This window comes from Corvus brachyrhynchos, unplaced genomic scaffold, assembly GCF_000691975.1.
Source record: "Corvus brachyrhynchos isolate BGI_N302 unplaced genomic scaffold, ASM69197v1 scaffold126, whole genome shotgun sequence".
NCBI lineage: Eukaryota > Metazoa > Chordata > Aves > Passeriformes > Corvidae > Corvus > Corvus brachyrhynchos.
Window position 1 is genome coordinate 7,885,147 of NW_008239283.1, and position 21,297 is coordinate 7,906,443.

Consider the following 21,297-nt stretch of genomic DNA (forward strand, 5'->3'; position numbering starts at 1 on the left):
TCCCTCCTCCCCTCCAACACACATGTGTTTTGCTCAGGAAATGTTTTCAATAGCAAAAATTATTTTTGTTCAAAAAAGACAAATAATCCAGGGCTTTCTAGTCCATTTACAAGCTTATACTTAAACTGGGAAGGACAGAAGTGTGCTCACTAATAAAAGATATCTCTAGTCCTCAATCAATTCAAGTCTGGTTTTTTAATAGCAGTCAGGGGAATGGTGGCAATAGTTACACAACTGCTGCCCTGGGGGAGTTAAATTTTGCTTTTGGCATCTCCTGTGTTAAGCAGAGAAGAGCTGTTTGGGGCTAAAAGAATGATATATATCTGCTGGAGGGAGGGAGCTGCAGGGGAGCGGGGAGCACTTTAAATGAATTCTTTAATGGGAGCCCTTTCCAGAAGGCATCCGTGGTATTCCTCTGCAAAAGGAAGAATAAGTACTCAGCACCATATATGGTGACACTTTTATGTTTTTTAATATAAACATGTACAGGCTGGAGCAATCCATGTAGATGGGTTTTGCTGATTGGCTGGGCCAGAGGGGAGGGAAGGAAATGAGACCCTGTTTTTAATATCTTAACATTAGAAAACTTAAGAGCTGGGGTTTGAATAAATAAACAGTAGGCAGAGTTGGAAAGATTTTCAGCTTTGCAAAATAGCCCTTTCCTCTGTCTTGATTTTCCAGCTTTTGTATTTATTTTCCTTTAGCTTGTTTGTTTGCAGCTGCTTCATTCTGTAAATTGCTTTGAATTTTGTTCAGGGAGTATGTTGTTCCCAGTGCAGATAGCAACAGATCAGTAAAAGCTATTTGAGTTAGCTTGGCTCCAAATATAAGGGGACCAAATCCATTCAGTCAATCCCCACAATGCTGGGCATAGAAAACAAGAATGCCACACTGGGTTTGAGCTGCTCTAGTGCAATACACAATCACTTAGCTCAGGCAAGTTGCAGAGGAAGAAACCCCTGTTTTTCTGATTTCACTTAAATATTTCAGGAACCAAGTTGGAGAATGCAGCTGCCAGGTGTCTCTGATGCTGCGGGAGAGTTCAGCTTCCACAGCAGAAATGCTCAGAGAGTGAGTATTTTTCCCAGGGACTTGCATGGGTGGGTTCTATTTTTTGCTCTGTTAATTCCCTGCCCTTACAGACCCAGGCTGGCTGCTGTTCAACCTAATCCCCAAATGTGACCTAACAAATTGTTTTCATCATACAAGCTAAGCACATTTTACCAAGCCAGAGTGGAGAAGATCTTTTTTGTTTGTGCCCTTATATGGCTCCTGAAGTCATCATTGATGCAATAAACTAATGGAGTATGCTCCTCTAATCAACCTCCCCTTCTATAAACACATTTTGTTCCTGCTCTGAGATTGTTCCCTGACATTTTTAAACCAGCCCCTTTCCTGGCTCTCTTTCTTTTCTTTTTCGGATCATAGTGGGAGGGAATCAGCCAGCTCTGGAGAGCAAAGAGATGGTGGAGATCATGGTAAACTAACATTTGGTAGAACAAGTGGCTTCAAAAAGAACAGCAGTGTAACCAGAGTAGCTGAGGAAGAGCAGGAAGACGTCCGAGGCGTGCTGAAGAGGCGAGTGGAGACTCGGGAGCACACAGAGGAGAGCCTGAGGCAGCAGGAAGCTGAACAACTTGATTTCCGTGATATTTTAGGCAAGAAAGTCAGCACCAAAAGTTTTTCTGAGGAGGAACTGAAAGAAATCCCAGCTGAGCAAATGGACTTCCGAGCAAACCTGCAGCGGCAGGTCAAACCCAAGACCTTGTCAGAGGAGGAGAGGAAAGTCCATGCTCCCCAGCAGGTGGACTTCCGCTCTGTGCTGGCCAAGAAGGGCACCCCAAAAACCCCATTGCCAGAGAAGGCACCACCTCCTAAACCTGCAGTTACAGATTTCAGGTCGGTGCTGGGCTCCAAGAAAAAGCCACCTGCGGCGAATGGCAGCGCTGGCACCCCAGCACCAAATGCTCGCACCAACTCTGAAGCCCAGAATGCGACCCCCAATTCTCAAGCCCCTGTTGCCAAACCAGCAGTGAAAAAAGAGGAGAAGAATGACAGAAACTGTGAACATGGGTGTGCAGTGGTGGATGGCGGAATAATTGGGAAAAAACCTGAAAACAAAGCACCAGCAAGCAAACCACCAGCAAGCAAAGGAACAGCACCCTCCTTTACAGAGAAGCTTCAGGATGCTCAAGTAGCTGATGGTGAAAAACTGGTCTTACAATGTCGGATTTCCTCTGATCCTCCTGCAGCTGTCACCTGGACTCTAGATAGCAAAGCCATCAAATCATCAAAGTCCACTGTCATCTCCCAAGAAGGTAAATTAATTGCATTACAAGCCAGCTGGATGGCACGCTGTTATATCTGGCTCTTGATTAATAATATTTAGTTCATTAAAGGTAATGCAATACTTTATTTAAGTCCTGTGCCAGTAACTATTCCCAGATGCAGCTTTCTTGTTATTTCAGTGGAGTACACAAGGAACAATATTGTTTGACATTTCTTGCAGATTCCCCTTTAACAGCCTGCAGATGTAAGTTTTATAAAGTTGAACTTCTTGCATTTTTAACTGCTGTTTACATTGCTAATGCTGTTTAAGGAGCTGGTACATGCTGCTTATTTAAACTGAACTTTAAGGATTTAGAACATTGAAAACATAATAATATTATTTCTGGTTTACAAACTCTAATTTAATTCTTCTGTATGTTTAGTATTTCAGGCTTTTTATTGCAATAGGAAACACAGAAGCAAAGAGGGGTTGTGTCATAGAAAGAAATTACTACAAATACAAGTTAAGGTCAGAGTTGAGAACAGATTTCCAGTGTATTTAATGCCCCACCACAGATGCTCCTATTGCTGTTACAAGCACTGAAATATTTGAACTCCACTGTCTTGGTGACTTTTAAGTAACTTCAAAACTGTGTAGAATTTGGTAGAAGTCACTAGAGGAAATACTTACTGTTTTCAAACTGAGTGTTCCTTTATATTTCAGATTTTGGATGATCAAACCCTACTAGACTGGGTTTTTTTGCATTAATGTTGTATCTAGACAAAATATATTTTCCTTGGCACAAAAATAGGAAGGAAGGACAATTGATAGCACAAAAAAACTTCTTTACTTCATATGTGCTCCATAAAACACTGAGGGAATCGTCTAAGAATGGTATCCTCTAGTGTATTGTAGCAAAAAAGTTCATGTTCACAGTACGAATTACAGCTTGACACAGGGGTCTGCACTCTTACTTTTGAATCTTCCTTCATTTAATCCAGGCTATTTTTAGTGTTACCAAATGAGATCCAAATTAATATGCAGGATAGTTCAGCACAACCAGTGAATCCTTGTGCAGTGTTCCAAGCAGAGTAGCACAAGCATTCTCCTGAAGTGGATGCAGTCAGAAACAGCATTGTTTTCAGAAAGGGTTGGGGTACTCAAGTAATGCATTAAGGAGATACTAAAATAAGTAGATGGAGAAAGGGAGATGGTAGCAAGTGCATTGTGTCTGGTCTGTGTCTGAAGTAGCAAAATGTTTTTATTTTGTGAGTACATGTTGATTTTCACCTAGGGGAACTCCATAGAATAAGGATAAGTGTCATGTACATGAGGAAACATTGGCTGGTGGAAATGCCATTCATATGAAAAGGACTGACAGAATCAGTCAGTTTAGCTAGCCTTATGCTGGAAGCAAGATTTCAAGGCTTTTCTTGGAGTTGCCCAGAGTGGAAAAGAAATTATACATCCCCAAGTTCCATGACTCCTGTCAAATTACATCAGATAGACAGCATCTCTGTACCAAAGCTTCTGAGTTTTGGTGTTATGGTGCTGCAGAAAAGCCTCCTAAAGTCCCAAAGCTTTGATGTTATGGTGCTGCAGAAAGCTGTTTTCTTGACTGAAATAATCTGAGTAATTGATTGTTATAATCCCCCAACTCATATTCACTCTATAAAATGGTACTGTGGAGCTGCAAATCTGGTGTAGCTGTTTATGGTGAAGTGATCCTGATGTCCAGAAATGCCCTGCCACCTGCCTGAGCAGGGAATGAGACTTTTCCCATCCAGTTTGTCTGGGCTGGGTGACGGTCCAGGGTGTCACACACTAGCAGTGCTGTCCACTGAGGTCAGGATCAAAGGTCAGCACTGCATAAGGAATCTACTGTTCCAGGACAGCTTCTTGCAGGGGGTGCAGACACTGTCCTTGTGTTCCACTTGCACCTGCACTTTTACACTTGTATCATGCTTAGCAGTCAGTGTTATCAGTACTTCAAAGTCAGGCTTTCTTTGGCACATATTTGCAGAGGATCTTAGAAAGAATTATTGCACAGGGATGTAAGTTTTTTCCTTTAATGGAAAGACAAGGAATGAGGATTAGAACTATTTTTTTTTAAACCTCATTACATACCCTCTAGTACACTGAGAGGGTGCATTGCATGATGGTCTATTGGGGTTTTTTCCTGACAGTACCTGCTAGCTTTGGCACTCGGAGAAGAATGTGTTGCTGCTCTCTCACTGTAGGATGCTTTCATGCCAACTGTTAAGTAATTACCTAGGTATGCATGATACTTTAAGTAAGTTCCAGATTTCATAGAGATTCAATTTTCACTTTTTCCCTAATTAGGACCACATACATACTTGAGGGAGCCAAGGGAGGAGAAAGAACAACTGGAGTAACAGACTAGAACTGAGAAACTGCAAATTCATTCAGTATCAGGAAATACTGTTCAATAGGGAAACTGTATGGATTAGTCTCATAGATAGTGTTTGGTGCAGCTTTAAAGACAGTAACACTGGATGCAGTACACAGCAGGCCAAAGCCAAAGTCCCAGTGTTCATCCTTTGCCCCAAACACTGAAAATCCAACTTTGTCACTCGCACAGGTGTCATTCCTTCAGCAGCAGTGCCTTTGGCAAAGCTTGGAACAGCATTTAATGGGCCATGGAGATAATGCTCTAGTGTCACCCTCAGCTGAAAGAAGGTTGAGTCTGTGGGGAAGAAGAGGAATTCAGAGCAAACAGACCTAGCTAACCTTAGTGGGTTTAGGTCTTGCAGAGCCATTTTTTATTTCTTTGGTGTGATCTTGCTCCTCTTGTGTTCAGCAACAAAATCCACTATGGAAGAGGATAGACTAGATCTGTTCTTAGCTATTTCACCGACTGCTTTTGTGCTGCTGTGATGTATGATGGTGACCACGGGAGGGGGGTTTCCAGATTCTCCAGAGGTATTTCACAGTAACTTATGTGTTCTTAATGAGTTGGATACTGGAAAATTCTCTATCTAGTGTAATGCATGTCCATCTTCTTCTTAGCCACACTACTAGCCCATCTTAGTATGGAATACTGTTCCACAAACTTGTTAGTGTAAGTAATGCATGAACCTCCAGAATGCCATGTATTTGTGGTTTGGAAATTGAATTATTCCTCTCTGTCATTCCCAAAAGACAGGAGGAAAAAAAAAAGGCAAAAAGAGACAGCAGATTGCTCATCTCCTGATGCCAAATAAATTGTGAAGATAAATACATAAAATCCAGCCTCAGGAGCATGTGATTAAACAGTGGCATATTTGGCCAGGAAGGTCAAACTTATGTGTGTAACAAGTTGACAGGACAGGCAAACTATGTAAAACGATGTCCCTTTGTCACTCACTGAAAATAACTTTCCTTGGCATATTTGTCCTAGTTGATAGTGAGGCTCTTAGAAACAATGCTGTTCACAGGTCTCCTCTGTGCTTGCAGAGCCTGACTGACACTAAATTGGCCACCCAAGGCAGTTTAGCCATTGGAGTGCAGAAGAAGGGAGAGTGTTATCCATGCTCCTGTACCATTGGAGAAGCCTGCATACAAACACCAGCATCAGAATAGTCTCTGACTAGTAAGGCCTTTGCCAAAAGAAAAGCTAAACCCTGCTCCAAAAAAGACCTCCATCTGCCGGCATATTTATGCAGTACTTGTGCTGTGTTCTGGTAGTTCATCTGGGGCTTGAAATGTATTCCATTATTCCAGGGTTAAATTTAGTTGGAAGTCAGAATCTGGGCAGTATTATCCTCTATGTCACAATCACAACAATGGCTAATATCATGTCACATTCCTTCCATTTTCATTTCAACTATTTTCCCTTTGAAATCATGAACATCAGTACACTTGTTCTTCCATTCCTTTTAACAGCTCCCTAAATAGTACTCTGTTGGTTGATTGGCATGATTTTTTGCCTAATGTATCATTTTTATTGTAAAGTGAGCTCTTGCACTGTTTTTCTGACATGGTACAATTTTATTAATGGTTTGATTTTATATTTTCCTTCTTTTAAACTTGTCAGAGTGCAATTATCTACATTCCTGAGATAGATAATAATGTGCTTTTTGCCCATGAAAGATCAAAATAAATTGTTACTAACAATAAAAAGAGGGTACTCATAAATTAGAGCATTATATGATATGGGGTAGATGATGCATGGTTAAGAGGCACTTTAATATGAGAGACTTCTTTGTTTGAAGTTATGGGGGGCTTTTTGTTTGGAAAAACATTTTTAAGAAGGCTCTAGCAGACACTGCAGTGAAGTTAGACATATAAGGACTGAGTAGAACAATTTTCCTCACACGGTGAACTCTCTAGAGCAGGACCCATTTTGTTTTACACTTGTATAGCACTGGCCCAGCAGGGCCCCGTGCTACTGTCCTGCTGTGTGACTCACTCTTGGACAGAAAATCCATGGAGGAAGTTCTTGCATGGTTCCAAAAGTTGTTCCATAAGATGGTAGTGAAAGGGCTTTGCAAGCCAGCATCCTTAGTAAACTGGTCAGCTGAGGTATACAGTGAATACAAGCCAAAACTGGCAAACTTGTAATTTTTAAAGTCAGCTTGGTCTGCTATGTTTGCATAGATTTATTACTATGTGACTATATAGATGGAAGAGGAATTGTCTAATATAGTCTCAGGTAGCAGTGGTGGTGTCGTTTAGAAAATGCCCTGAGTTTGTATTGCTTTGTCTAAGCCAGCATTTTTTTCTTCCCAAGTTTCTTGGCAGCATAAAGATTTAGAAATCTTATTAGCAATAATGCCTTAACAACTTTCCTGTGACTTAACATAACTCCTAAATCTTCCTATGAGTTGTGCAAGTCTGTGTCTGCCAGTCTAACTAGGATCTGCCGTGACTTTTTTGTTTTCTTTCTAATTAACTTTGAGCAAGAATTTGGTGTGTAATTAACATGACTTTATGTACTGCTGAAAGTAGATGGATTTTGCACCTTACAAAACCTTCTGCAGAATGTCTGAGTCTAGGGAGATCATCATTTCCGACACAACACCATGTTTTTCACAGGCCACATTTCCCTCTTTCATTTATGTCTGAATCTATCTTCTTCCAGAAAATGCATGTAGTGTGAATTTAAATACAGCAAAAGAGAGACATCTGCTATAACCACTGGTAATTTATTGCAATGTCTAACTCTTCTAGTAAGAGTTTTGTTACTAAATCAAGAAACAAAACAATGCCTTATTTCTAACTGGATAGAATGGCTTTGACTCTTGTAACCAAGATATCGTTCTCTTTTTTTTTTAAATTTGACAAGTCAAGCTCTTACTAACTTTTTCTGCATGATGTGCTTCATCCAGCCCTTGGAGGCTTGGGTTTGTTTTGATTTGGTTTTCTTTTCAATACCTCCTCTCCAGTTGCTGTTTGTTGGTTTATTATCCTGTTATAAAACAGCAGCAGAATCATGTGTGGGTATCAGCATCAGTGAGATGGAGGTCACCTTCCTGTTGCTGCCCTTACTGGAGGTTATTGGTCCTCTTCCTACCTCACAGTGTTGGAGCTCATGTTTGCCATTTCTCTGTTCAACCTTTAAACCTTCTGAGTATTCAGCATCCCTTGCTGCCATCATTGCTTGTCTTTTCACTATCTCAAGCCCCATTTTCTTTGACTGAATGGGACTCAACAAGTAAATGAGATAGTTTATGAGGACTGTCCTCTTTCTTCTCTTTCTGACTTTTTCCTTTGCAAGATTCTTTCTAGCATCTGTAAATTTATAAAAGTTAATTTATGAGTACTTCCACATCATAGATTAAAATATTTAATAGCTTGGGTCCTAGTCTGATCACAGAGGAAATCCACTAGAAACAGACTGAGTGATGATTTCCTCTTGTCAGCTTCTTTAGGTGATCTTTATTATAGCAGTTCTCAGTCTTCCTAAATCAATGTCATCAATATAGTAATGTAGCATTAATAACAGCAGAATAATGTGAGCGATCACAAATATTTCAGTAAAGATTAAGAAAATTACCTTTGCACAGATGCATTTGCCAGTTAAATGTCTAATATCATGAATCATGGAAGTAGGTTTTTTACATTGTTTTCCTTAAAACTATCAGTTAGCAGTAATTACATTTGACATTTTTTTCTTCTCTGAAATTCACACGGTTTTTTCACTTGTTTTTTTGTTGTCATTGTAGTCAATATTTTCAAGGTCAACCCGCTTCTCATTTTTAAACATAACTGTGACACTAGCACTTATTTAAACTTTCCCAGACAATTTAAGACTTATTAGAAAATTAACACTATATGCCAATGAGTTCCTTAAAAAATTATTTTGTCTCCTAGGCAAAATTTCTCACAGATGAGTGTTTATAAATATTGCCTAAATACTCTACAATACTTTTTTATACCATGGGATACAACTGAGAAAGCCATAAACTTGAGTCTGCATCATGGACAGGAGTCAGGAGGTTGGCCAGCTAGATGCCAGTGTGGGGAATGAGAATAAGGAGCTGTTTTTTGTTGGTTTGTGTATTTGTTTTATATCTGAGGTTGACTTTCTGTGGAGTTTCATGGAAAGAATGCAGAAGCCTAGAGATATTTTAAACTGTCTTGCACTATTTTTGAGTAAGTCATAGAACCCTTTAATAGCTCAAAATTCAAGGGAAAGGCTTTGTGTATCTAACCCAAAGTCTCCAGTAAACTATCAGCTTCTGTGGCTGCTAAGGTCTTTTCTAGAGCTGCACCAGTCCCAACGTCTAAGTGGTAGATTCCAGTATTCATGTTTATTCCAATCCTGCACTTTGGGACAATGTTTAAGGATCATCCATGGCCTGGTTCCTAAAAAAGTAGAGGGTTGAGGGGACAAAATAGATAGCAAGTATTTTTAGTTGACTGGGATTTGTGAACTGCCAGGATTTCAGAATACCCAACTGGAATAACCAGTCTGGGCTTTCCAGCAGTTCTGAGAAAATAATCTTGTTTCAGGTCATGAAGGGGTTTGCAGAGGAAATACCAAATACTTCATTGAAAGACTTTTGGCCTTCTAGCCCCGGGAATTGACTGTAGCTCTAGATCACAGAACATAGGCCTGGTTGAGAAGTTTCTGGTTCTTATGAAATCTTACCAAGTTTTGCCTGGGTTTCGGTGATTTGGGTTTTTTCCCTGGTTTTCTATGAAAATGAGGTTTCTAGAGCTGTGCTCCCTCAACCTCCCCCTATACTCCTGATCCAACCTGGCCAATACTTTCTGATCCATTGGCCAATTTCATACCTAGTCCTAGTAGTCCACAGTTTCACAAATACTAGTGGCTATATAAAGGAACGTGACTCAAATTATCTCATTTTCCCTTCACTCCTCCAGTGACTGGAGGGCTACTGCCATTGTATTTGGTGGTAGCAAGAAGCCCAACAATCCCCATGTACTTTGCATATGCTGTTCCAGTGTAGTTCCTGGGGAGAAAAAAGAAGTGGAGGAAAATAGGATGCAGATTATTTCCACAGGGAGGTGGGAGTTAGGAGGAAAAAGAACAGATTTCCTTCACCTTCCTCACAAAATAACTTCATTAAATGAGTGTTGACCCTGTGTCACATTAGTCTTCAATGAGCTGAGGAAGGGCTTTTGAGCAGGTAGAAAACTCCTGCAGAAGCTAAAGTAAATTCTGCACTGTTCCAGTTCCTTAACAATTCATTTATTCTTACAGGCCAGGCTCCTTTCCTCCAGTAAGGTGGCCAGAGGTCTCCTTCATATGTGTGTGTCTTTGTTCCATAGTTTCTGGTTTTTTCAGCAGCATCTTTCAGTTTCAATGTGCAATGTTTTCTAATCATGTTACATAGATTTCTACAAATTCTTAGACTGGAAGTTATCTTTGGCTTGCTCTCCAAATGTCTCTTTAAACAGCAGAGACATGTGAATTTATATTTGCTAGATGCCTGCAAGAATACTTTTCTACTGTCTCTCCTCCATTTGGAATGGAACTGCAGCTCGTGACATTTTTGGCTTCAGCCTGACTCATGGAAAAGCATTGCTTCAGGGAGGGCATGTGGATTTTCTTTTCACCCTTTGGCTGGCTGCACACAGCCCATGTGAGCGAGGGGTCAGTGCTCCTCTTCTGAGATAGCTTTCACATCATTTCTCAGGGGAAAATAGTCATTATTTAGAGCTTCTTGATTTTGTGGAGGATGATAAAGAGGGGAAAACATAATTTTCTTCCAATCGTTGTGTGTTTCTGGCAAACCAAATTTGTTGGAAACCATTTGAATGTTTTTTAGAAGATTTGTCTTGAATAATGACATCCAAGTTTAAAATGAGAGAAAAATCTGAATGCCAAGAGCATAATTGCCATGTCCGAATGGAGCTTGTCTCCAAAGAGAACCAGTACATTCCCAAAGTTCTTCAGATGGAGGGGAGTTCTTTTCAAGGTCCTTTTCATGGACCAGTATCACCTGTGCCTGTGCCATCTCCCGCATCACAGGGGATACATTTGATGTGGAGCCTGGGGTTGAGCACTCTGGAAGGCAGAAGGCAGCTTCCAGTTACCATAGAAAGGTGCTGGGAGATTTCCTTACATCTCAGGAAACAGGGTAAATATCTGAAAAAAACCCATCTATTCAATCTTGCCATTAATTAGGAACGACTGTGGGAAAGGTAAATGGAGGAAGGGGGAAGGTTTTACTGCAGCGGAGGTAAGTGGAGAGTGGAGGTGTTCTGGACAGGCCAACAGCAGTGGGCAGAAATGCACAGTGTCTGAGGCTGTGTTCAGGGGACAGACCCAGCTTTCCAATGAAGAAGGAGAAAGAAAGCAAGCCCACACTTCACCCTCACTTAATGAGGGATATTTGGAAGGGGAAAGTGTGGAGCATTTTAACTGGGGTTCACCCTGCAGAGGAAAGTACTTCATCGTTCCAAGCAATGCAAGTGAACGTAAGGGACAAAGTTCTTCTTCCTCATCCCCCATCTACTGGGAACAACTTCTGTTTTGGTTCACAGAGTTTTAATTTTTAAGAGGAAATGTATTTCCCTTGGGTCATACCAAGCTTCCCTTCGTAAATAACGAGCTTATGTCGCATCCTGTTTCTGCAAACCCAATTAAGTCAAATTTTGGGATTTTGTTTGGAAAGAAATGGATTTGTTGCAGTGGCAAATTTTATTGTGACTATTATGATGGACTTTCTAATGGATGTTTTACAATACCAGGCAGTTATTCATTCGGAAATTCAAGCAAAAAGAAAATGTCTTTCGGTGCCATTTGTAAACTTAGGCACTAAGCTGAGGTTCTGGTCTCATACATGTGAACACTCATGGGAGTGCTAGAGGCAAGGCTGAATCAAAATATTGCAGATGGGCATTTCACAGTAACCCTCTTACTCACGCTCTTACACTATGAGCACTTTTGGAAGAAAGTCACCTGAGTGAGGACTTCTGATCTCTGCTGTAAGACAAAGAAGAGCAGCAGAGGTGCTGCTCTGGGTCTTCTCTACCTTTATCCATTAACCAGTTCAGGGCTGCGGGGACAACTAGAAGTATCCTAGGGAAAAGCAATAAGATTCAATTTTTTATTTATTTAGCATTAATAAGGTTCCAATAAGATTGAATTTTTAAGGACAGCATTTTCTAGCAGTGAAGATCACTGAAGGACTGGCTCATGTGATGCCTTCTGCTCCTTACTAGCACTAAAGTTTTTGTGAACTGCAGCATAACATGCATTTGATCTCTCCCTCTTCTGTACAGGGACACTCTGCTCACTGACCATTGAGAAGGCCATGCCTGAAAATGGGGGCGAGTACAAGTGCATAGCTGAGAACCCAGCAGGGAAAGCTGAATGTGCTTGCAAAGTGGTGGTAGAAGGTAAGTACTGTAATGGGTACGAGAACACCCTTCCTTAGAACTTCCTCCTTTCCAACGTATTTCCCAAGAACAACGTTTGGGAACTAGTTACATACACAAAAAGAAAAAGAACTCTACCCCTTTCCCTTCTGCACTTGGTTGATAGATAATTCAATGTCTCCCATAAAGGAGCATGAGCAGAGAGACAGTACCATACCAAGGGCTCTGGTTGCTTTGTGGAAAAATCTGTGTTCTCCTGCTGCCCACTGTATTTCTACAAGGTTTCTAGAGCAGTAAGCTGAACTTGTAAGATTTGTTTCTGAGCTGTGTGCATCCTTTGAGAGCCCATAAAAACTCCGTGTGAGCCTAGGTGTCAGTCTGCCTCAGGACCGCATGTGGCACGTTTCTCACTCTACAACTCCCCAATTCTTTGCATTCACAGTTGTTTGGTCATTTGGTTTTCTAGCGTAAGTGAGCAAAAATAAACAAATTAGCAGCTGAACAACCCTTGTGTTCCATAGTCTTAGAACATGGATAATTTACTGACTAAAGTACTTGTTTTCAGACACGGTCATGCTGATGACACTGTACTCTTGTCAGATAGTCTTGGCCTTGGGTGAGGCCAAGGTGAGGCTCAGCGAGACACAGAATTATAAAGCTGCCATGGAGTTTAAATTTTTTAAGGGGCTTTAAGTAACCAAATGTCCTTCTTATCAACTCACCTTCTGGTGAACTTATTTTTGAATACTCTGAGACTTGCTATTATAATCAAATGAACACAAAATTAGACAACAAGCCTAGTAACATGGAGCTTGGGTACTGAACCTTCACAGCTCTGTTGCAGATGTGGTATTTGTGGCAGGAGGTCTAGAAAAGAAAACTATACTTTTTTTCCTAATGTTGTATGACACAAGGTAAGAACGTGATCCTGTAACTCCTCACTAAAGGACAGTCTTCATGTAATTGGAAAAGGAATTAATTACACATAAACTTACAATTAAATGTACTGGCACCTCTAATGGCACCTTCTGTGATATTAACAGTCACAGCATAATCTGTCTTAGATATTTGATAAGCTATTTTTTATGGTTCTGTAATTTAAAGTAATAAATTTTGTCAGTGCTGAAGTTCAAAGAAGAGGCTTTAAGCAAAATCTAGTACCTGAAACACCTTAGCCACCACAGATCCAGAGTGTTGAAGGATCAGATTATCAAAAGCTTAGCATACAGTAGTTGTCTAGAGCTGCCCTAGCAACTTTTAAATGTCTCAGCCACTTATATGTTTTTCCTCTGTCTTCTGATCTCCTTCGAGTAGTTGCTTTTCTTCCTGAAGATTCCCTTAGCATACTTCCCCACTTCAAGTTTCCCACTGGACCATGCATGCTCTAGGAGGCTGCAGGTAGAGTTTGGCTTGCAAAATCTTGATCATGGGAGGCTGTCAGCTCCTTGCCCAATGATGTGAATGACATTACCTCAGCAGTCTGGCTTTCTGTGGTGGTGGCACCCACGGCATTAGGAGCTCACTGCTCACATCATGTTGGGCACCAGAATGACCACATTCCTTACCCCAATACTGGCTGCCTCATCTGCCTTTTTCATTCTCCACTGGCGTGCTACTGAGAAGAGGTTTTTGAGGAATGGCACCATAGAAAACTCCAGCTATTTAGGAAAGACGCCATTTGATATCCCATGTCTGAGACTGGCAGAAGGGATGACTGTTATTTTTAAATTAGAACTGTGATATAAAATGACAGTTCAAATTTCCTTCTTCTTCAGTCTACTTTCAGGATCCCAGATGCTGATTTTTAGACTAAGTAATCATAATAATTTCATTTCTTTTGACACCATGGACTCAAAATAAGAATGGAGGAATGTTTGACTTCACTTGGCAGATCTGTAGAACCTGAGTGTCTGACCTCTCACACAGCCTCCTTCTCTGAATTATTTACTAGGAGATTCTCTCTTCCCCTGTTAACTTTTTAGGAAACTTAGATAAATTTTCACACTCTGGCACCTAGAAGAAGGTGACTAAAATAGCTGTTTCCGTAACATTTATGTCATCTTTTTCTCTGGTAGCTAACAGCTCTCTCACTCACAAATCCGCTGAAAGCTGAATATTTGAAAGCTGTAAAGTGATACAGCTATTGCTGAGATCATAATCCATAATCATAATCTTTCTTCCAAAGATAAATGTCAGGATCAAACAATCTAATAAGCAGAGCTTGTCAGGATTTACGTTATAGGACATGGAATCCAAGAATGGTTTGTGTTGGAAGGGACCTTAAAGATAGTTTTGTTCCAGCCCCTGCCATGGCCAGGGACTCCTTCCCGTAGATCGGGTTGCTCACAGCCCCATCCGGCCTGGGCTTGCACACCCCCTGGGATGGGAAGTCCACAACTTCTTTGGGCAACCTGTGCCAGTGCCTCATGATCCTCACAGTGAAGAATTTCTTCCTAATATCTAATCTAAACTTCGCCTCCTTCATCTTAAAGCCATTCCTGCTTGACTTGGCACTACAGATCCTTGTGAAAAGTCCCTCCCCAGCTCTTTTGTAGCCAACTTAGGTACCAGAAGGGGCTCTAAGATCTCCCCAAAGCCCTCTTCTCTTCAGGCTGAACAGCCCCAACTCTCTCAGCCTGTCTTCATAGGAGAGGTGTTCCAGCCCTGTGATCATGCTCAGCCTGGAATAGCCTTAAAAAAAGTTGCACCTTTTATTTATATCTCATGTGGGATACACATGGAAGGGAGCTTTATTGACTCCTGGCTGCTGGTGTAGTGATGAGCAGTTTCTGGGTAAGAGCTGTGCAATTCTGAAAATACTAGAATCCATCAAACTTGAGTCCTCTGGTGTCCCTTTTGGTGTTTCTATTTAGGAATAAATCACTGGCCAATAATATCTTTTTGGAAAGATTTAAACACATGGAGGAAATGTTACTCTTCAAAATGGGTTAATCTGAATAGATCACATAAACAATGGAATAAAGAATTACACAGCAAGAGATTCTTTTGGATGAAATGATGTTTCGATATGGCTTTGTTTCCCTTTTCTCTGCACTGCCTAACACAGCTTTGTGCACATTGTATTTGGTCTATTCAGCTAAAATACCTATCAGCTTACATGGTACCTCTTGTCTAGCTGCTTACTTGGGTTTTCAATGCAGCTGCTTTTGTAGAGGGTTTCTCCCTCTCTGCTCCCTCTTCCTTCCAGAATGTGACAGTCTCCGGCAAATCTCTGCAGAAAATTTTTCTTAAAATCCTGAAGGACAGCAATTTCCTCTAACTTTGCAGAAAGATCCAAAATAAACCTTTTATTAGACAGCTTTTTCATTATTGATTTTCAAATAGGATTTGTATTTTATTATTTGTTTTGATTGCAGATGCCTCAAAGACCTCAAAGCCTACTGAGAAGAAGACCAAGAAGCCTAAGACCACACTTCCCCCAGTGCTGCCAACAGAGAGTAAGTGACTGTGATTTGATTTGCTTTCTTTTCAGTGGAAACAAAAGAGTGCTTTGGGATTCTGTGGTCATTCCCTTCTGTTTGCAGACATGGTATCAGAAGCCTGTGCTGTTTCTTTAGGCCTTGCACTTAAGTCATGTGAAATGAGTTTTTGCCATGTGGGGATTAGAAATAAGAGCCCAAACTGTGAGTTCAGACCTCGCCCACTCTAGTCTCTGTTTTTCATAATGGTGCAATAAACTTGTGACACTGATTTATTTTTGGCTGCCTCTCAAAGAGCACAGAAATACTCGAATAGTTTGCTTCAATTTGTGTTGTATCCTGTGTAGACAATACGAAGTTTTACTATTGGTAGGCAAAGCATCTTGACTGAATGTCCTGTAGAATAATCTGTCCTTTTTTGGCATGGCCATGGAGAGTGGTTTTGCAAATTTTGCATTCTTTGTTTTAAGCCTAAATGCTAAACTTGCTTTTAATGCTTTCTGAAATAATAAATCAGCTATAAATTCTCATGTTTGTTACTCTGCATACATGTATTTGGTTAAGAGGAAATTTTAAATGGTAAAGGCGGCACAATAATATCAGTTTAGGAATTCCTAACGCCAGTACCACTTATGAAATTAAGGGATACAAATATCTCTTAAATCAAAACTGGACTTTGAAAATTGTTTATCTAAGATGTCTACCATGTGAGTTCCTAAAAAAGATGTGAAGAAGTGGCTTAATGGAAACATGAAATATTTTATCCAGCTCTCTCAAAAAACAAAAAACAAATAAACTCTAATCTGTTTTATTGTGCTTCTGGAATTGTGACTTACATAAAACTATGCCCTGGGCTACAGCTATTTCTGAGTTTCTGGCTGAGCATTATAACTCTCTCTCTCTCCAGCCTCTCTTTGGGGATGAGGGAAGAGTCACACTGACATGTTCCACCTCTGCACTTGAGCTTCAAGTGCCATAAATAATAACAATTAAGAACAATGATTTTGTTATTGAACATCAACAGAAAAGAAAATTTTAAAGCCATTTAAATATCCACGAGATAGTGTTTTGAACTGTGTTTTCTATGCACACAAACACACACATTTCCTCTGATCCTCCCTGCAGCGTTAGCAGTTGAAGCTTTCCCAGGAGAAGGTGTGAGTTGGGAACTGAGTCTAAATATGGAGATATGGCCTGATCCACATCCTGCTTCTTTTGCTTTTGGTTTTAGTTGAAATTGGACATAGATAGCAAAACAGAAGCTACCAAATCTGGATGCAGAAATATTTGTGAAAAGGAAGTTGAAATAATGGGGAATGGTTTTTCTACATGGCATATTATATCAGTGTTTCAAGTTCTTGAACTTCTCACAAGCTTTTTTTTCAAAATACCTTTAAAACATCTTCCCTGCTGCACAGAAAACATCAAGGTAACCAGACAGAATGTTAGGAAACTGGGTTTTGAAAGAGTTTTTGGAAAAGCTTTGAAAAATACATATTTAATTTTAAAAGGATTTGGCTGCAGAGATTTCACAGGTGGTTTTTTCACATCTCAGTCTCTGAGGAATGTGAGTATTTATCTGCTGAAATAAGTTTTTTATTTGTATGTTTGTCAGGGGCAAAATATACAGAACAGATCCAGTGGATTACACAGGTCCAATTTACACTGAAATCCTTATCAGATGTAGAGATTGTAAATTTCCTTACCTGAAAGAGAGTGGGCTTAGTCAGATGTTTATCTATCTTTAGTGTATATCTCATGAAAAGAAGGGTAATGGAGAATAACTGTGAATTAAGATGTCCCAGTCTAATAAGGAGATACATTTTTACTCTGATCTTTTCTGGTCTTTGTTGCCACATCGTTACCAACAATCCTAGTGGCAAGTAGTGTGTACAGAAAGATATTGAAGAAATAGAGAACAAAATTTCCTAATAATGTGATAATAATTAATAATAAATAGATTCTGACTTTTGAGTAGTAAATTCAGTCACAGCAGTATATACTCTATGAGATAGACTATATACTCTACTGTACTTTTTAGAAATACTTTTCAGGGAAAAGATCCTTATTTCCTACATTCTGTAAATAAGTGCAAGTCAAATTTCATGGGTAGCAGCTATGTCATCCTTTTCTTCCTTCCGATAAATTACAAGTGATCCTTGGTTTTTTGCCCTAGTAGAAACTTTCAGGAAAGTAATTAACTTAAGGTTTCTGAAAGCAAGGATCCATACATTTCTTTTTGTGGAAAAGAGTGAATGTTGTCAGTATGTTAATCTGTAAAATTTGTCTCACTGTGAGAATAGTTGCTGACCCAGGTGATTTGCCTGCTCATTCTGACAATGTTACTTTATTACTGCAAGCTTGGGGGTTGTAAGCTACAGAAATCCAATAATAAGTAGAATTTGGGGCATTACTTCCTTTGATATGCAATACATACTGGATTCTGGTGTAGAATAAGAACATTATGAAGGAAGCTGTGTGTCATTCAGTGATTAACAACATCTCTGAATGGATGCTTGCAGTGTTTACTGCACAAAGATTGCTCCCATGCTGGCAAATTACAAAAATTCCAATGTATTTCTTTTTGCTTAGAATTAATATTGTGTCACCAGAATTTAGTAATAATTATGCAACCCTCTAAGGATAAATAGAATAAATAATACTGTTTCTGAGAATAACAAACAGATCCACCTTTGAATCTGGGGGAAATAATCAAAAGGGAGAAGAGAGGAAGGGCACCTCTGGAAATGGTTCATTCTTTACTGACTGCACTGACTTGGGCTTTGTCACTTTTGTCTTTGCTCAGTGGATGTCAAATGTTACTGAGTTAGAATAATAAAGTGTTATGTTTCTTCTAAAAGAGGCAGTGGAAAATTGGACTCTTTCATTATTTATCATACTGCACACTCTGTGCTATGCCAGAACAATCAGTGGGTAGTGTAAGGGTCTCCTGGCTTGGCACAGCCCTGTAGCAGAAACACTAAGTCAAAAATTCTCACCACTTGAACATTTCTCTAGAAAGCTTTGAAACTGCTGTGACGGGATTTAGACACCAAGTTCCCTTTGAAATTAGAACTTACTTCAAATTAAGTTAAAAGGGAATTTTTTATTTCAATTACCAAAGCCACTTGCAAAATCTTCAGTGCCTATTAAAAAAATGTTTTTGTCGCAACAGACTGTGGAAAAATCAAAGTTCTGCTTGAGATTTTTAAGAGTAAATAAAGATTTGAATGTTTACAAATAAATGTTTCATTTTTTAAAATCTATTACTACTCCACACTTGCAAATATTTCCTTGTCTTTAATGTGTCTTAAGCAGAGGACCAAAACAGAAGGAATTAGCCCAAGATGAGGCAGATTTGTTTGCAGGTCTAGAACCCAGCTTTCTTGATCCTCAGTCTCAGGATTAGTTTGCATGCAGTATCGAAGGTAGTATAGATTTTTTTTTAAGTGGCATCACAATAATTTACATACAACATCAGCTTTCCAAAAGGACTTTTTTTCAAAGGCTTTTTTCAAGATTTGCTGATGAAAAAGGCATATTACAGTAGTTAATTCTGTTTCTTAAACTTCACTGCAGCTGGGCCGTGCAAAATAATTTTACTATAGCAGGAAGAAACTGTATCCCAATTATTGCTACTGGGAAAAAAAATTACTTTTACACTTTAGAAAATAATCCTCATAAATCTGAGCATTGGATTAAAGTGTTTGGAAAGAAATGCCCAATGTTTTTTGTAGTGCTAATTCACAGAACTACTTCCAGTAAATATTTAAAAAATGGCAATTATCACCTGTCATAATCATTGTTATGAAAACCTAACAGGATATCCTGGATTCCCTCATCTGAGTAAACCCACTGTTCTCATATCCAAACCACATACATTGAAGGGATGACCCAGAGTAGAGTTTGATTGCACAAATGTAAGTTGTTCTATCCAGTTAAAAATAAAGTTACATCAAAGAACAGAACTTTGGCTACACACCTGCAAGTTATTCAGCTGTATTTGGAAGCTTGCTGATAGAAATCTTTTATATATGCTACTATATAAAACATTTGATTTCATGTGAAACACATTTTTGGTTCAGTAACTGTATTCTCTTGCAGATGGTTATTAATATAATTTCACCTCTGACACTGTCCAGATCAAATTGTCAGGAAGGTTTCACTGTTACCTTCCCAGATCTGAATTTTTAGCATTATTGGTACTTGAATGCAAGGCTGAACAGTGACATCTCTGGAACAATGTGCCATGAAAGTAAATGTTAGACAGGCCCCCTTACTATTGTTAATATATTCTTGTCCATAGTAGGGAGAATTCTAGGTGTTAATCACCATGGAAAAATTATGAGTCAGTAGCCAATTGATTAGAATGCAGTTCTGCTATTTATTCTTCAATAAACAATCTTGTCAGAGAATCCAAGTCTGCAAGCACCATTTTAAGGAAATGTCATTAAAACATTAAACTTGATGTGCAAATTTAGTTAATATATAACTAAATCAGTAAACACTTCAAGTTTTCTATTGATTTCCATTCTATGAAAATAATAACGAAACATGGCATAGCTGAATATGAAATGTTACAAAATTTTCATTTCACGATAGATTGTTTTGTCCTAAGTGTAAAACTTGCCACTTTCTAAGTGAAGAACTCAGTTACTAAGGAAGTTACTGTTCAGGTCAGAGATGTTCTTTTAATTGCAGAAATGTGGGCACTGGATAGCAGCTGTGATCTGTGACTGCTGCTGACCTCTTTGGTCACTGGGATAGCCTGAGATGCTCTTGAGGGTCAATGAGGCTGTCCAAGCCAGTTCTCTTAGTCCCATTCATTTCCCAGAAGGCTCGTGCTGCTCTACTCCTGATCCAAGACATTTGCTGCACAGTGAGTGCAAGTACTTAGTATGTTGGAACAATATGAATTACATTGTCAGGGAAGCCTCTGAACAAACTTTTCAAGGAAAAATTAATCTTTTTTCCTAAGCTGAAAATTCTGCACTTAGTACATGTGAATCAAATTGCCATTAGCTATTTTTAAGACCTAAATAGGATTTCTCTGAAACTCTAAATCATGAAAAGGGCTGCCTTCATTTCTGAGGCTCGGGGTCCAAGGGTGCATAGCTGGGCCACAAGACCTGACAGCCAAGTTGGGCTGAGGTAAAAAGGCAAAGCAAGATTTAACCTGGTGACTCTGAAGGTTGGTTGCTTCCATAGATGAAAAAAAATCTGTTACTGTATGTATAAAATGAGCAGTGGAGAAACACTAATTTGTTGTCCAAATCCCTTCTCCTGAGTGCCCAGTTCAGCGCTGTTTCTCTAATGTTGGGCATGCATTTTGATTCTCTGCTGAATTACTTTACAGCTCTCACCATACTGACATTTTCTGAGCTAATGGTGGCACAAAACAGTATTTTCCATGTTTATTTCATGCAGTCCATCCTACATATCTGTATGTTGACAGAAGAAGACAGAAATCTTCATTGACTGTCTTATGCAGAGAAAAATGAATAGTTCTTGCAACGTGGCCTTGAACCGAAGAGCTGCTGTGCTTCATTGACTTCAGGTTAAGCCGTTGGCTAGAAATCGCACATCTGAGGCATATAATAGAAACATTAAGTTTGTTCTCTATAAAACAGGGACCTAAATCCATTGGCTTAGTTAATGTTCAAAAGCATATAATACCTAGTTTTTCCCACTGAAACCATTTGGAACTCCTGAATGTCCAGATGACCTGGCAGTGTTTTCCTATGGAACAGATTGGGTAGCAGGTTAGTAACCTACCTTAGATCGCTGTCCCTA

The 21,297-nt window shown here is 39.5% G+C and overlaps 1 protein-coding gene across 4 annotated transcripts in view; it reads left to right on the forward strand.

The window, feature by feature from the left end:
• MYLK (myosin light chain kinase) overlaps positions 1 to 21,297 on the forward strand; it is a 197,406-nt gene that overhangs the window by 123,000 nt on the left and 53,109 nt on the right. For all 4 annotated transcript variants that reach the window (XM_017740149.1, XM_008638240.2, XM_017740151.1 and 1 more), the window contains 4 exons: positions 991 to 1,071; positions 1,429 to 2,318; positions 11,969 to 12,085; positions 15,442 to 15,522. In XM_017740149.1, the coding sequence (XP_017595638.1) occupies positions 991 to 1,071; positions 1,429 to 2,318; positions 11,969 to 12,085; positions 15,442 to 15,522 (1,169 nt within the window). The remainder of the gene's footprint in view (positions 1 to 990; positions 1,072 to 1,428; positions 2,319 to 11,968; positions 12,086 to 15,441; positions 15,523 to 21,297) is intronic.